Source organism: Gallinula chloropus, assembly GCF_964237585.1.
Source record: "Gallinula chloropus genome assembly, chromosome: 19".
Taxonomy (NCBI): Eukaryota; Metazoa; Chordata; class Aves; order Gruiformes; family Rallidae; genus Gallinula; species Gallinula chloropus.
Genome location: NC_140104.1, coordinates 5811213 through 5827405, shown reverse-complemented (window position 1 = coordinate 5827405; position 16193 = coordinate 5811213). Strand labels below are relative to the sequence as shown.

At 50.0% G+C, this 16193-nt stretch overlaps 2 protein-coding genes across 2 annotated transcripts in view; one reads left to right on the top strand and one right to left on the bottom strand.

Moving 5' to 3' along the window:
* LRRC75A (leucine rich repeat containing 75A) overlaps positions 1-6340 on the top strand; it is a gene marked incomplete at its 5' end in the record, with an annotated part of 88965 nt that extends 82625 nt beyond the window's left edge. The window contains one exon of the mRNA XM_084273002.1: positions 4976-6340. Within this exon, the coding sequence (XP_084129128.1) occupies positions 4976-5561 (586 nt within the window). The 3' untranslated portion in view covers positions 5562-6340. The remainder of the gene's footprint in view (positions 1-4975) is intronic.
* Positions 6341-14062: 7722 nt separating this feature from the next.
* SGSM2 (small G protein signaling modulator 2) overlaps positions 14063-16193 on the bottom strand; it is a gene marked incomplete at its 5' end in the record, with an annotated part of 52900 nt that continues 50769 nt past the window's right edge. The window contains 3 exons of the mRNA XM_084273283.1: positions 14063-14238; positions 14841-15008; positions 15717-15813. Coding sequence (XP_084129409.1) covers positions 14150-14238; positions 14841-15008; positions 15717-15813 — 354 coding nt within the window. The 3' untranslated portion in view covers positions 14063-14149. The remainder of the gene's footprint in view (positions 14239-14840; positions 15009-15716; positions 15814-16193) is intronic.

The window sequence follows — 16193 nt, the reverse complement described above, 5'->3', positions numbered from 1 at the left end:
CAATTAATATTTTTTTAAATAATAAATATACAATTTCATTGGTTTCTTTCCCAGTGTTGCCAAAAATTACCAGTAGGGAGAGTCACGTCACATTAACAACTGTCTTTCTGCCCACATACAGGTTAAATGAGACCTTGTAAAGGGATAAGTATAGATCTTATTAAATTACTGTGGAGGTGTGTGTTTGAGGTTCCAGCTAACCCAGAAAAAACATGAACTCTCACTACTACAAGTGCTACCACAGCAGTGAAATGGGTCCCCAAGGCACAGGGAGGGTGGTTCGTGAGAGTCCAGATGTGCTGAGCACCGGGACATTATTGACATACCCACTGGAGCTTGGCACCAATAATAACAATAACAATAATAATAATAATAATAATAATAATAATAGTTTAATAATAGTTTCTGTGCTTTATGATCTGTCCTGCCATAAGAAAAAGAACCAAACACAAACTTTTCATACTAAACAAGGAAAAACATCAGTAGTTTTGTAACTTGTTTTGTTAAAAGCCCTCTCATTCTCCTGCTACCACGGTGTACCCCCACCTAGGTAAGTTATTTCTAGCAGAGCTTCTGGAGTTCACAGCTCTAGAAACTGTGAACTGATTCCTGAAGTTAAATAAGCTTGAAGAACCAGCTAACACTGTTAAAGTGAGGGCACAACAATTTGGATGAGCGATTCTTAGACTCACCTGTGGAAGAGCAGGTTCCCTAAGGTGAGGGGGATCGTATCACTTTGCTGGTTTTAGGCTGGGCAGCTATTTGCCTCCAACTGCACCTATATGAAAAACAAAGGCCGAGTTAGTAACTGCCCTGGCTCAGACTGAGCTACTGCAGTGAGAAAAACACCCTTAAGCTTTTGTCCCCCTGCAAAGCCAGGCTTAGAGCCTGTGTGAGGCGAGCTAGTCCAAGCTCTGACCTGTCCTCCAGGCCCTTTGCACAACCCAGCTCCCAGAGTGGAATAAATCCAATAGCCAGCAGCATCACCCATCACACCCCTCTCCACTTTGCAGTGCTGGTTTGGCAGTGCATTTAGTTTTAGGGTGATGGAGAGGGGTGTAGCAGATGCATCCCAGCTTTACTGTGCCTCATGGCTGAGAGGAACCCAGAGGAGAACGTGTTAATTATTATTGGACCAAGGCACCAACGTTTTTAAAAAAGATTAAAATTTTAGAAATTGTCTGGCCAGGCTCTTGCCAAGCAGCCTGTGTGAATAGCCTTTCCTAGGGTAAACCAGCAACTGAAATGTGTAGGTGATAATAATAAACAGTAACAGCAGGTCCCATTCATCAGCCTTTCCTCCCACCTCAACCTGGCCGCCAGCTGATGTGTGCAGTAAACCACAGGCACACACTTAATGAGTCAATATAATTTTTTTTTTTTAAAAAAAAAAGGGTTTATATCAGGTTTTTCTGCTTGTGAATGAGCCTAAATCACAGGTTCAGAGGCTGCTGTGGGTGATCAGAGGCTTGGGCTTCTGTTCATCAGTAAAGCCCACAGTAAAAACTGAGTGAAGGGCAGCTCATCCATCAGGCTGGTTTGGTTTCTTCTCTCCAGACCACAGCTCTCTTGCCAGGATGCCTAAAGCCTGTGCAGAGACTTGGAGCCCCCAGCTGGCTTATGGTTCCCACTGGTGAGATCACGGATTTCACCCCTCCTGCAATTACCCATCTCCTCAGAGTCCTACTGAACCATGCTGGGTATGACCCTGTTCTCCTGTTTTCTGTTCCTGACAGTACAGCTCCATGTCAAATTAGCAGACAGGTGATATTTCTGCAAGACACCCCAGATGTTTGTCCTTCTCCCCATCTCCCACAGCTTCCTAGTAAGGGCCACTGGGTTTGCTCTGCAGCAATGAGCTCCCACAGCCCAGGGCCTGATGGACCCTGCCCCAACCTGTAGCACAAGCATGGTCACAGCAGATAGCACTCACTGAGCTGTCCCAGCTCACTCACCCGATGCTGTATCCCAGCAGTTTATTTATGCCAGGGCTGCAGTCAGGAAGATGGATTAAAATGACTCTCTGGTCTCTCGGGTGCTTAGAATTAGAAGGTTAATAAGAAGTCAATCACTCTTCTTAATGGTGGTAAAGAAATTAGCTGCACAAACCCACATTTTAAGGATGGGAAATTAATTTGCACCACCACCATTTGGGCTAGTGTTTTTGGGAAGGCTCTCCAGCTTCCCTAGGTCCTGCAGTGCCCTTCCTGGTCTTTCCCCTCCTGCCTGGCTCCCAGCCCACAGCAACATCCCACTATGCCTCTGGCAGCATCAACTGCAGCCGGGACACAAGTTCCTCTCTTCAGACATAAAGTCCCTGAGCAGTTTCTGGAGCACAAAGGGAGGGGGAAGAATTGATTCTCTTAAGGAGACCTTAACACTGCCCAGCCCCTATTTAGCCATTTTGCTCACAGCACAGGCGGGTCCCATCTATCAGAGCAGGAGGGTTGTACTGGGCTGTGTGAGCCCCTAAAGGGTTTAGGGAACCACAGATTAAAACAAACCCCACCCAAATTTAGTTCTTTCCTATGGGTTGTTTCTTGAAAACAAATAGTTCATGTGAAGTGACTGCAATCTGAGAGCCAGGTGCTGGTGAAGGTCTTTTGCACAGGAGGCTCCCTTTCTGCCCTGCTGCAACACTGGAAAGCCATGGCTTAAAGTGCTAATTGAAACTGGGAAGAGAGCTTGTTTTCCTAGTGTTCAGCCAAGCAGCTAGATGGAAGCTGACTTTAATCCCAGTGCTTATCTGCATCCATTTCTTCCTTGTAATAAGATCTTCAGAGGAGGGGCAAGAACAAAGTACTATTAAACAGACCGTGGCGCGCAATCCAGCATCACCAAGGGAACTCTAAAAGAGATCTTTTGCCTCTCCCAGCCTCCCCATTGCAACCTGGTTGGGTTTTGTGAGATGTTTTTGCTCTAAAAACAGCACCCAGGAGTATTCCTGTTCTCCCTCCAGCTCAGATGGGCCATAGCCAGGCCTCTGTAGCCAACCTGTGGCCAAGGGCACCCATTACATGGCTTTTGTGTCATTCAAGTGAGCAGAAGACTAGCTCTGGATTTGGAGGGTCTCTTCTAGCTGGCACAGAGCCTGTGGGCATGGACCTTTGGAGAAAAAGCTCTTATTTTCCCCCTTGTTTGAAATACCAGTCTGGGCAGTCAGGTCTCATGGGCAGCTTGGAAAACACATGCCCAGAAGAGACAGCAGGACAGCAGAACAGCATCTTGGCCCCAAGACCTCCACAGCATGACACTGTCTGCTCCAAGTGCAGATGCCATTGCTTTCTGAACTGGTCTGCAAGCACTGACTGTCTGATGGCAGGATGTCAGGACAGCACTGCCTGTGTTTGCTGCCAAAACCAGCATGCATCCTGTTGAGCCAGCTGCCTTGCTGACCACCTCAGCTACGCTGCCCCACCAGACAAGGTGGGCTGCTGCAGTGGTTGACTCAAAGGCATTTTTGGGGGGGCTTCATTTCCATAGGAGGTGCAGGAATGTCACCTCCTTCTTGGTTTGCAGGTCTCCAGTACCAAATGAGCATGGCAAACTCTTCATATCCCAGTGGTGAGCGTGGGCATCGATCAGTCAGCAGTAAAATGCTTACAAACAACCTTCATTTCCTTCTCCTTGCCTCCATTCTAACTTGCTCCCAACACCTTGCAACATTGTCTATGTGCATTATTTTGACTAAAAAGTCACCCCTCTCTAGCTGTGTTACTTCTGTGACTCTTTGAGGGCAAAGCCCAATGCTTACCAGCTCCCCAGATCACAGATAGCTCATGGCTTGGGGTGCACATCAAGGGAGTAGCCACAAAATATCTGACCAAGCCACACAAGATGAATGTCAAGCAGAGTGTGCTGGCACCAGAGCAGATGCACTGGAACACGGGCACAGCTGAGGTGGTGGCATCACTCGGCAGTGAGAAGAAGCAGTGTTAGTGCTGGTTTGTGTTTTCAGAGAGAAAAACCAACTGGGATGGAGTTTCTGGGCAGAACCAGTCCCTGGGTCAGGCTGCAATGAAAGGCAAAATCAGTTCCCCATTTGGCATGAGGTTAACATGTGCCATCGTGGCAGAGGAGCCACCTGAGCTCACCATGTTGACATGAACAATTAGCATGCATGGGGCTCTTTCCACCTCCTGATTCACTCAGAATAATTCATTAGCAGAAAGTCTTCAGCAGTGCTAATCTACTGACAGGTCCTGATTGTAGATGTGTTCTTTGATTCTCTTTAGAAGATAAATTGACCCGTGAAACTTCAGTCTAGCTCATACTAATGAGTCTCTGTAGGGCCATTGTGAGAATTAATTTATTTATCTAAGGATTTCTCCATGGTGCTCACCTGCTCAGCAGCTAGTCTCAAAGGACATAGTAGGTCTAACAGGTTGGAAACACCAGAGTGAAGCCCTGGAGGTGTCTGTGCTGTATGTGCTCTCTTGGTCTACAGTTGCTCTGGCACAGGTCCTCTGTTTCCCACCTGTACAGACAAGAGGACAAGCGCTCGTTCTGCTGCTCAGAGAGCATTGTAATCAGCAGCAGGAGAGGTGTTACACCAACACCAGCAATTCCTGTCCATCTAATCAAGGGCTTCCTTGCTCTTTTTTGGCACCTTTAAAAAGCAGCAGGATGGCCTCTTTATCCCAGGGTTTTGCAGCGGCTGTGGAAAAGAACTCTGGACTCCCTCTGACTTAGGGTTTTTTTTATATGGTCACCTTGTTCCTGTGTGTGTTCTGTCAATAAACAGCCTTGAAATGTCTCTCTCCTGCCTTCCTCCTCCTCCCCCCCCACCCCCCCCCAAGTACAGCCACACTCCTGAGCTCTATGGAGGAGATGGTTGGCCCCAATTGAACATCTTACCTAAATAACTCTTGTTCTTGCTCCCTTGGAGAGCAGCTGGGGAGCCCAAAGCAATGCCACCAAGCAGAGATGTCCCCCCACATTAACATCCCTCTCATTTTCTTCTCTTCCCTCGCAGCTTGAAAGCTGTGCTGATGGGGAAGCCTCCGGACAACACAGTGGACTTGTCGGGCATCCCGCTGACACTGAAAGACTTGGACCGGGTCACGTCCTACCTCCAGCACAGCTCGGAGCACATCGACACGGTGGAGCTGTGCTTCACGGAGCTGACGGATGAGATGCTGCTGCAGCTGCTGCCGGCGCTCTGCGCGCTGCCCCACCTCACCACTCTCTCCCTCAACGGCAATCGGCTCACCAAAGCCATCCTACGGGACCTCACCGAAACCCTGAAGGACCCCAAGAAGTTCCCCAGCATCACCTGGATTGACCTGGGTAATAACGTGGACATCTTCTCCTTGCCCCAACCTTTCTTGGTCAGCCTAAAGAGACGGTGTCCAAAGCAAGGCAACTTGCCAACCATTCTGGAGTTTGGTGAGGGTCAGGTCAGTGATTTGGAGAGCCAGGATGGCCTGGCCAACAGCCAGGAGGACCTACATGCTGGACCAGGTGAAACTGATGCCGTAGGCTTGCAGCAGACGGACAGAACAGTGGAGGCTGGGGAGCTCCCAAACTTGGAGCAAGGCACTGTGACACCCCAGACATGATGTCCGGCTCTGTGACTCTTAGGTGGGTGTGTTGAGCAAGGATGATTTTAAAGCCAAGACCTCAGGTCCTGGCAGAGGGTCTATTCACACGGTGGGATGCTTTGGGAGTCCAGACTGCTGCCTTCCTCCTGTATAATGAATGTCAAGTTGTGGGTTGTTTCTCTTTTCAAAGAACACATACAGGTGATCATGTTGAATACTTGTATTTTATAAAAGCTGGCCAGGTATTTTTAAACATTAGTGATGTGCTATGCTTTTTAACCTCTCAAAACTGCATCTCCAAGGTGGTGTAACACAAGGCCCTTAGAAGAGCACAGAAGGGGAGAAGGTGGTACCCAGACTTTGCAGAGAAGGGCTCCCTTTCCATAGTGCTGAATCTAGCCAGGCCCCAGCTGCTCTCCCACATGTGATGGATGGATAGCAATCACCTTGAAGAGGACTGCTGCCAAGATAAACCTTAAATCCTTTCCAGTCCTGACTTCAGGAGCTGATGATGACTAGCAGATCTGCTGAGCTACAACAAGAGTCTGATCACACGCTACCCAGGGGTGTTTCTCTCCATATTGTGAGCCAGCCCGAAGGGAGAGCTTTGCTTTCTTGGTGTGGAGCTAAATCCCAGCCCACTGTGTGCCTGGACACCCTCCAGCCTTACTGAAATCAGGCTGGCACTTGTGCCTGCCCACTATTTATTCAGATGTAAAATCCAGTTTCCCACCAGCCATGCTGCTGTAAGAAGTCCAGAGCTCTGAATTCAGTCCCTGGAGCTCACACCCACAACACTGGGGGGGTGAGTATTTGGTCCATTTTGGGGGGTAATATGCAAAATCAGTAGCTGGAGCTCAGCTCAGGTTGATTGCTGTGGTTGACTGAAGAGGCCACAATACTGAAAGGTTAGAAAAGAAAAAAAAAAACCCTGGGGTTCATCCCTGTATCACTGCCACTGAGGGCTGGGCAGACGCAGCCAGCTGGAGATTTAAAGCCTCAGAAAGGCTGCTGGGTCACTTGGCTGTGTCCACCCCCCCCACACTCCCCCCAGACCTGAAGTGCTTTGTTTCTATAATGTTGTTTGGCTTTGATTTGATTTTCCTTCTGATGGGAAACTCTTCTCCCCAGAACAGGAGTGCTGGAACGTGCACTTTGGCTTTCAAACCAGAATTTCATTTGATCCTACATCAGGGGGAGGGCAGGACAGTACAAAAAACTTGGTCTCCCTTGGTGTTCAAAGGACCAAACACAACTCTCTGTGCTAAGAGGGAGCCCCTTTCTATCTGTTCAAAGCCCTTCCCCTGACCAGCTTTACAGCATCGTGTTCCTGGCTCTCAGCAGTAACCCTCTGGCTTTGCTTGTCCTGGGTGCAAACACAGTCAGACGTTTTGGTCGTCTCTTTGGCTCTGCTCACATAACATCACTGCACCAAGAAGCTTTTTCCAGAGGGGCTTCATGCTGTTGGTGGTTGTTTCTCCTCCATATGCAAGTAGATAACTTAGAAGAAACCCTGCTACTCATTTTAATACATTTGGCAAAGTTTGGTATGATTTGCATGTATCCAAGCCTTTTTCCTTTGTTTTATTTTTAATGCTGACTCTTTCCAACAGGCATGAAAAAAAAAAAAAACACCCAAACCTCTGCAGTGAATAAATGGATCTGTTTGAAATAAAGGAACTATCCATAATCAAAATAAATGACAGTGTTTAATAAAGACCCAGTGTCCAATTTTTCCTCTGTAGGGATCGAATGCCTGGCTGGCAGCTCAGGGAGCCTGGAGAGAGCAGGGTGAATGCTGCAGGTCTGGCTTCTCCAGGGTGCTTCAAATGAAAATAGGGCCACTGTAGCTGGCTGGAGAAATAAATAGCCCAAGTTTATGGGCTGGATTCTGCAGGGTGGGCACAAGGGGAACAAGGAAGCATCATAAAAGCATCTGTTACATTTTAAAAGTTGCCAGTGTGCAAACCTGATGTGGGAGGAAAGAACAAGCATGGCATAGTGCTCCATGGGGTGTTTCTGGCCAGTGGTACTGTCTCCATGCACTGAAGGAAATGGCTTTTTATTTGCAGCAAGGACTGTCTGTATGATGGATGTTCCAGCATCCAAACCAGGGCAGGGCCTCACACAGGACACGGCAGCCAACGTGTTGGTGAGAGCAGGTTGGCTCTAACTCACAGGAGACTCACAGCACTCAAACTATTTGCTCCCATCACTGCAGCTTTAATAGGTACCCTTAGTAGGGGTATAAATTAGGCAAGATGTGATACAACGGGTTGGTCATGGCTCAGCTGCACCCCAACCCTCAGCCCACTAGCTCAACTTTCAGCTGCAGAGGGCTAAAAACAAGGCTTTGTGCTGCAGAATTGCTGCAAATTGGGAACACCAGCTGTTCCCCTCCACTGAAATGCTGCAGTTGGGACCCTTGTGTGATCAGGGGCTGCGCTGCAAAGGATAAGCCTCCAGAGAAAGACCCCCCACGTCCCTCAGCCATTGCAACACGTGAGCTAGCCCCGCTCCACTGGTACAGACTGTGCCAGTATCTCTGTGCCCCACAAGGATTTAGCTCCTCTGAGAAAAGGAACTAATTAGAAAGGATCTTCTATTGATGCGTTTCATGCAGGCTGAAGCATGCACCAAATTACCAACTTTGATAGGAGAAGCAGAAAACCCCAGGGCTCTGGGAGAGACTGTTAGCCAGTTATAAAAACAAGAGGGCTTTAGCTAATCAGCCTCTTCCCCTCAGTGTGGATTAGGTCAATTAGCCCTTTATTGCACTTGGAGATGAGGATGATCCTGTGGGCCCAGGAAAGAGTTGTGGGTGTTTTTTTAAAAGAAGCAAGCAGCATGATGTTGTTTCCCTTCCCAGCCCATCAGCTTGAGAACAAGCTTGGAGCTCACTCCATACGTAATCAGTGTTCTCTGTGCTACACTGGGCTGCTTGTTCTGGTCAGAAGCATTTAAGTAGCCCTAGAAGAAGGATTAGAATACAAAAAGAAATCACTACTGTAAGAATATTAAAGTTAATTGATGTCAGTTGTTGTCAAAGGGGGGAAAACAAATGTGTTTTTCCTGCCTGGCTGTGCTGTTCCGGCTCCTCGTGCCCCAGGACCGAGGTGCCCAACACGACACCGTCTGTGTCACTCGCCTGAAATGAACATAGAACCGAAATAAACCTGCACCCAAAGCTGCTGCCCGGCTCTGCGTTTCCCTCCTTGGGCTCCGCGTTCTTTCCCGTTATCCCACGGAAGAGCGATGCTCCCTGTCCCCCTCCCACCCCCAGCTGCAGCCGCGTTACCGGCCGCGCCTCTCGGGCAGCCCAGGTGCGAGTCGGCTCCGCTGCCCGGCCCCGCGCCGCCCCCGGGGAGGAGCCTGCGGCGCTCGCAGGTAAGAGGCCGCCGGCCGCAGCTCCGTGCGGCAGTTGTGTCGGGGCTGCTTGTTGCTGCGGAGCGGGGACTGGCCGGGCCGCTGGGAAAGAAGGAGCCGGCGGGACCGGCTGAGCCGCGGCCCGAGGCGGCTGCCAGCGCTTCTCCCGCAGATGCCGGAGCCGCAGCTCTTCCTGGGTCCTCGCCTGTGGTAGCGGACGCGGAGCGCGGTAAGGGGGCCGGCAGGCAGGCGAGGCTCGGGCTCCGGGGCTCCGGGCGGGCAGGGGGGCGGCTGAGCCCGAGGGAGCCGGGGCGGCCCCAGGTTCCCCGCTGCGCTGGCCCAGCCGGGCGGCGCGAAGGGATTCGCGAACGCCTGGGCGAAACGGGCTGAGCCGCTTCGGCCGCCGTAGCGGGGCCGGGCAGTGCGGGGGAGACCCCCGGCGCGGGCTGGTCGCGGTGCCGCGGGGCTCCGCGGGGCTGGGGCACCCGGGCAGCCCCGGGGTTTGGGGTCGCCCCGGCACAGGAGGCGTTTTGCAGCGATTCTCTGCAGTTTTTGGCAGGTCTTTGTGGCCGCTCGGCTGTGGCTTGAGGCGCGTCGCTGTCTCGCGTGTCCCCGCTCGGTCGCGGTGCCGAGCTGCGCTGCTGTTACGAGCCGGCTCAAGCCCGTGGCCTGAGGGGACAGGTGGCCCCCGGCCATTGCCGGGGCAGAGTTCAGAGACAGGAAGGTTCGGGAGGTAGAAGTCGCCGTGGTGCCTTTGAGCATCCCCCATCCCCAAGGTGTCAGCGTTCTCTGAGGACGCCTTTTGAGCTGTTACTGGGGGTGGGGGGACCATCCCCGTGGCCTTCTGCGGCAGGACGGGGGTACCCGGAAGGATGAGCAACGCACAGAGTGGGGGCAGACTCCAGGGCTTTGGAAACCTGGTTCAACACTCACAGATTCAGGGGATTGTCAGGGTTGGAAGGGGCCTCAAGAGATCATCAGGTGCAACTCTCCTGCCTTAGGACAGGTTGCACAGGTGGGCGTTCAGAGGGGTCTTGAATATCTCCAGAGAACACTTGGGAGGGTTGAGGTGTTGCCAGCCAAACCCAGCACTGCTCGAGTGCTTGCACAGTGCTGGCTTTTGGGAGTTGTTTTTTTGTTGTTTGGGAAAGTGAGAAGTGTTTCTGGGTGAGGCAGAGCACCTGGAAAGGGGAGGCATGCCTTGGGCTGAGGGTACTGCACTGTGTGGTACCAACCTGTGAGGGCAAAGCTGCTGTGTTTGGCAAAACCAGTGGCAGAGTGGAGAAAGCAGCCAAAACCTCAGCAGGCTGGTGAGACAAGGAGAGGGGACTGGCAGTGATTTCCTTCGGATCAGTTTTCTTCTGGCAGTGGGTGGGAGCGAGAGTGTCACAGTGGTGAAACCTCACGGGGATGCTGCCTCTCGCTGATATAAATCCCTGGTGGTGCAGGGGCTGTTTCAGCTTTGGGGACAGCTGCCTAACACGCACGTAAAAAGGTTCTGAGAGTGGCAGGAGAATGGTGGGGGCTGTGTGGTGTCTGTGGGAAGCTCTGTGGAAGAGCAGAACCAATGTGCAAGCTGATGTGCAGTCCCAGCTGCAGTGTCCCTCTCTCCCTGCCCGCCCCAGGTCCCACCATCCAGAAAGATGAAGGCAGAGGACACCGTGGTACTGGAAGGTGATTTAAGCCAACATGTTATTGCCTACCCTTCACAAAGTTTTATCTGTCCTTTCCTACAGGGATAAATACATGATGACAGCTCTAACAGCAGTGGCTCAGGGATGGTTGCACCTACCCAGTATAGAAGGATTTGCTGGGTAGTGTTACCCCATCCCCCCCCCTGGGGGGCCACCTCTGGGCAGAGCTTTCCAGCCTAAAACTCTGGGAAACAGCTGCAAAACCTGCAGGCAGCAAACCAACCAGCGGGTGAGACGGCCGGCTCTGGAACGGGGAGCATCTGGGAGCAGCCCTGCTATGGGACAGAAGCAGCCGGAGGGTTTGTCAGAGGTTTGGGGGTGCAGGGGGTGATGGAGGATTTCTCCTGGAAGCCCAGCAGCTCGGTTAGGTTCAATGCCAGCTGCAGCATGATCGGGCCTCCAATGAAATTTGTGGTTTTTAACAGCTATCACAGGCCTGTGTCTGCTCCCACCCCCCTCCCCAGGGGGAACTGGAATGGGCTCAGTGTGAGAGGCACATACCCTGTGTCGCGTCAGTCCCCCAGCAAACCCCTGTGAGGGACGTTAGCGGTCATTTGGTGATGACCAGTGCTCACTTTAAACAGCCTGCTTAGTGCAACAGCCCACACATGCTCGTCACAGATGATCTCTCAAGGTCCCTTCCAACCCCTATGATTCTATGATTCTAATTGTATATTGCCTTCTTCCCAGCCAGCCCCATCCTTGTGATTCCCCGTTCCGGCTCTGAAATTACCTCAAGGAGAAGGAAATAGCTTTCAGAGAGCTCCACAGAATGCCTTGACGATAAGTATTTATTTATATTTTACATTTAAACATAAATAATTGAGCAATAAAGAGAATAGTCTGCTCCCAGCAAAAATAAATAAGTCAATACACAATATTCATAAAATACAATTAGACAGAAAGTTCTAACAAATACAACAAAGTTTGCAGAGGTGTTTGTTTCTTAAACAGCCTTGTACAGTACATTCCCAACATACCAAAGAAAAATAGTGCAGTTTTATTTTTGATACCACTTCCTCGGGCTCTGCGAGTTGGAGGGTTGTCTCACTTTTGTCACTTATTTAAACCCCCTATTTCCAGTGGACAGACAGAGACTGGTGTGTTTTGAAGCGATTGAGCAGTAGGGCACATCACCGGCGATGAGCTCAGACTGCGAGTGCCTGCAGTGCAGCTCCCAGTGCCACAGGCGCCCAGCTCTTGCGAGGCAGCCCAGCTTACGTGACACTCTCCTTCTCTAACTCCCACCCTTGTTCTTTCAGCACTGCTACGTGTGGAAGGGGCTTTCCCTCCTGCAGCTGCCTCCGCAGCATCTGTCCCACAACCCAGTGGACTCATCTGTTCTCGCTTCTGCTGGGGAGTGCGATGCCCCTGAGCGCAGAGCGCAACAGGCTTGTCCCTGAAGGGATCTGGCTACACCAGCGACGTGGACGTCTGCTTTGGGGATTTCCTATTTGCCCTCCCCTCAAGTTTTCAGAGGCCCGTTTAAGGGAGGACTTGGCTGTTGAGATGAGAAGCACTTTGAGTCCATTTTTTCCCCCTTTTCAGACTATTTAGTGCTTTTAGTTTACCAGAGTTCATTCAGATCAAAGCACAGCTGCTCTTTCTTGCACCTTTTTCTGGTCCAAGTAACACTCTGCTCATGAGGATGTTATGGCAGCATCCACCGGGAGCAGAGAGCAGGAGTGCCCACTGCTCATGTTCTGACAAGGCCAGAGCTGTAACGCAAATACTCCTATTGGGGTGTAATTTATCAAGCTGAGTTATTTTATTTCCTACACCCTTCTTTTGCTAAATTTTGATTTTAAAAGCTCAGGTGAACTGATGCCATTTATGCAGATATCTCTGAGTGACCTGGGATAGTGGAAGGTGTCCCTGTCCATGGCAGGGGTCAGGCCAGGTGACTGTTAAAGGTCCCTTCTGCCTTGAACTCCATAAAAAGCACACAGATGTTTTCTTTCCAGGGCTCAAGGGAAACAGCTGCATGACCCCCCCCCCCATGCTCTGAAAGATACTCTGGCCCAAAAAAAAAAAAAGCAGGAACACAAAGTCAGGTGCAAACAAGCACGTGGGGGTTTTTTTCAGTCAGTCCCTGATGGTGACGGGTTGGTGTATTTGGAACACTGTGAAATGCCTGAAAAGCTTAAACTAAGTCCCTTGGTCTTCCAGGCGCACAGGTCATGAGTATCCATGCAATCTCTGCATAACCCCATTAGCAAAAGCTTCCTCCCTCCCTCGCTGACACAGAGATACACTTCTTGAAACAACACGCACCCAGGGAAAGTAGGTAGAGTATACGTGACAATTTATACAGTGAGAGGAGGTGCTGGGACAGCAGCAGGCCCATCTGCAGCTCCAGGGCGGGTGCTCAGTGAACCCTCTTGTCAGCTCTGCTCTCTCTCTCTCTCTGCAGGATGGGGTGAAGCATGTGCTGCTGTGTAAAGCATGCAACCAAGCAGGAGGGGCACAGCATGGGTAGCAGTACAGACCAGCACAGTGCTGCAGCAGCGGCTTGGATCCTGGGCAACAATTTCAGCTGCTTCATCTGCCAAGTGCTGACACCCGCCTGAGCAGATGAGCTCCTGGTTTGTGATCAGAGGATCCCAAGGGAAGTGCTCCCGGTGTCACAGCGTGGTGAGGAGGCAGCTAGTGTGCAGTGAGTAATCTGGAGGGGGTGAGGCTGTGCTGTGTCTGCTCTGTAACGTGGGAGCTGAACTTCGTGGCACTTGGCACAGATGCAAAGAGCGTGGGAGCTGTTAGCACGAGCAGGGAGCCTGGCTCCACGCACTAAGCTTGGGTTCACCTGAACTGTGTTTCATCTCCTCATCTGGGAAGATTTGCAGTGTGTTTGCAAAGTAAAACGAAGTCATGTCTGTGGCATGTGTAGACCCTGAAGGCACAGCAGCATGAGCTAGTCAGCAAGGGCTGACTGATGTTTTCAGCTAGTGTTGCTACATCTTCACACACAAACTACCCATGTTACTCAATTTAAGGCTGCTCTCCCTTATTAATTAACCTTACTAATTGCTGCTGAGCACACATCCAGAAGCTTTAGCCACAGGAGCTCATACACCTTCTCTTCCCTGTTCAGGACAGACACGGCGCCCCTCCAAGGGCCCCATTCGGCGCTGGCAGCGTGTGAGCGAGTGCTGGATCCAGCCTTACCTCTGCGGAAGGTTCTGGCAGAGCACACAACAGGCATCCAGGCTTTAAAGGTGAGTAAGTCAAAATATAAATGTTCTAGTATGTCAAATTCCCCCCCTTTTTAATATCTCAAATATGTAGAGAGATGGTCTTCTAGAGAGGGAAATCAGAGAATGCAAAAAGATTTTGTCTAGAAATACAAAGGGAGTGTAACAAGGACTATCAAACACAAACCTTGTCTGGTGAAGGAAAAGTTCTGGTTTTAAAAGTCTGTTACAAATCTCTTTGTTATTTATTACATTACATGGAAGATGCAATTAAAACACCATTTTGAAGTTACAGTGCAAGAAATGCTCCACCTGATAGGTCACCACAAGGCCCACAAGGACAGTCCCTTCATTATCACTTATTTTCAATCAGTGTCTGCACTTTGTAGACAAGGTCTCTTGCTATCCTCAGAATTTCCTCGGCATTGTGATGCTCTGCCATTTCTAAAAGACACAGACAAGCATTCTTAGCTGTCAGCAGCAGGAATTTTTCTGCCCTGGCATTGCTGTGTAGCGTTATTATTGGGGGGTTATTTGTTTGGGGTTTTTTGGGTGTTATTTTTGGGCTGTTTTTGAGGGAAGCATTAATGGATAGCTTTGGAGTAAGAGTGGCTGAGGCAAAAACAAAACCAAATTTGGGGCTTCTGCAACAGGTGGCTGAAAGCCACAGCATTGATAATTTAGTAAATTACTGTGATTACACAAATTTGTTTCCAAATCTCTTAAAATACCCTAACAGGGAGCACTGGCTTACGACTAAGTCGTGCTCTGCAGCCAGGAAGAGACCTGGCTGGCTTTGACAGACTCCTCCTTGCTCTGGCAGTAGATTTGGCTCCCTTCTATTGACTGCTACCCTGAGCAATCAACCATGGAAGCAGTTTGGGATGTTTCAGCCTCAGCAGGGTCAAGCCCTGGGAACAGAAAAGATTCTGGCAATCTTAAAACCGTGAGGGACTTCTGCAGCTGATGTGAGTAAGGGAGGAGGAGCAGTCTCTCCTCACTTGCTTTTTAGCAAAAGGACTCTATTAAAAAAAAAAGTCTCTCACCATTAAAAAACTTGATGATATCAGTGAAGTCCATGTTGTTATCACGGATTATCTCTCGATAAACTTCCACAAGTGCTAAGGCAATGAAAAGGACAAAATGTTCTGAAGAGATGTGCTTTGCTGCCCAAATAACTTCCCACACTGTAAATACATCCTCGTACAACAATTCTGAATGGGAATAAACATTACAAGAGCATCTGATTATTCAAATTGACCATTTCCCCCTTGCTAACAAATGTCCTACAGGCCTCATGCAGACAGGAATAGTACTGCTGGCTCCTTTTCCTCTCCCCCTCTCCTCCAGCCAACACCTATCAGTACTTGTGTAAGTATAGCAACAGACTTGGGCTTAAAGGAAAATTAAGGGAGAACGTAGGTGTGGTGGTGCAGACTCAAGACCCCAGGAAGATGCTGGGACCACAGTAATGGTGTGATAGCAGCACAGGCAGGCCCTTTGCTCTAGTCAGGGCTGCAAAGCTGCGTGCATATCCAGGGCCCCTTCCTGGCTCTACAGCACACCTGCAAGCCTAAAGCTCAGCTGCTTTTCATTGGCAGCAAGTAACTGTATGTTAAGCTGGGTCTACACATGCTGCAGCTCAGATGAGATGAGGTTCATCTTCTGCCCAGTCTGGGTCAGTGAGGTCCAGGGGCTTGGGACAAGGGGCACAGGCTGTGAAGGAGGAGGTAGAGGCTTTACTCTTCAGTTAAGAGTCCAGTTCCTTCCTCCTCACTGCCAGATAGTTGCTCAGCTGATGGATGTGTTCATCTCCCTCTGTCACCATTGTGTTTTAGCAGGTCTACCTGTAGCTCAAAGGAGCTACTGCCTTGCCTGACAGTTTTGCACATGTCTAAACTATAGGCACAGAACATTATTACCTCTTTTAAAGTCCAGCAGGAACCAGCGATAGCAGAAGTAGAAGTGAGTGTAATCTCCGTTCTGGTGCATCAATTCAAAAAGCTCTGAGTCTAGAATCTAAAAGGCAAAACAATCACCTGTCAGTATCTTGTCTGAAAGTAGCCAAGATCAAAGGTGTAGGACAGCAAAGGCTGTCCCTGAGAAGCAAGGTATCAATTTGGAGCTGCATAAAACAGCCCTTATCCTCCCAGCAATGAAGTTTTGTGTCCAGTTCTGGGCTCCTTGGTATAAAAAGGACAGGGATCTCTTGGAGAGAGTCCAAAGAAGGGCTACGAAGATGATTAAGGGCTAATTAAAGTCTATAATTATCTGAAGCAGGGGGAATCAGCCAGACCCTTTTCAGTGGTCTGTGGGGGTAGGACAAGGGGCAATGGGGCAATGGCTGCAAGTTGGAACACGGTAAGTTCCGCACCAACATGTGGAAAAACTTTTTCACA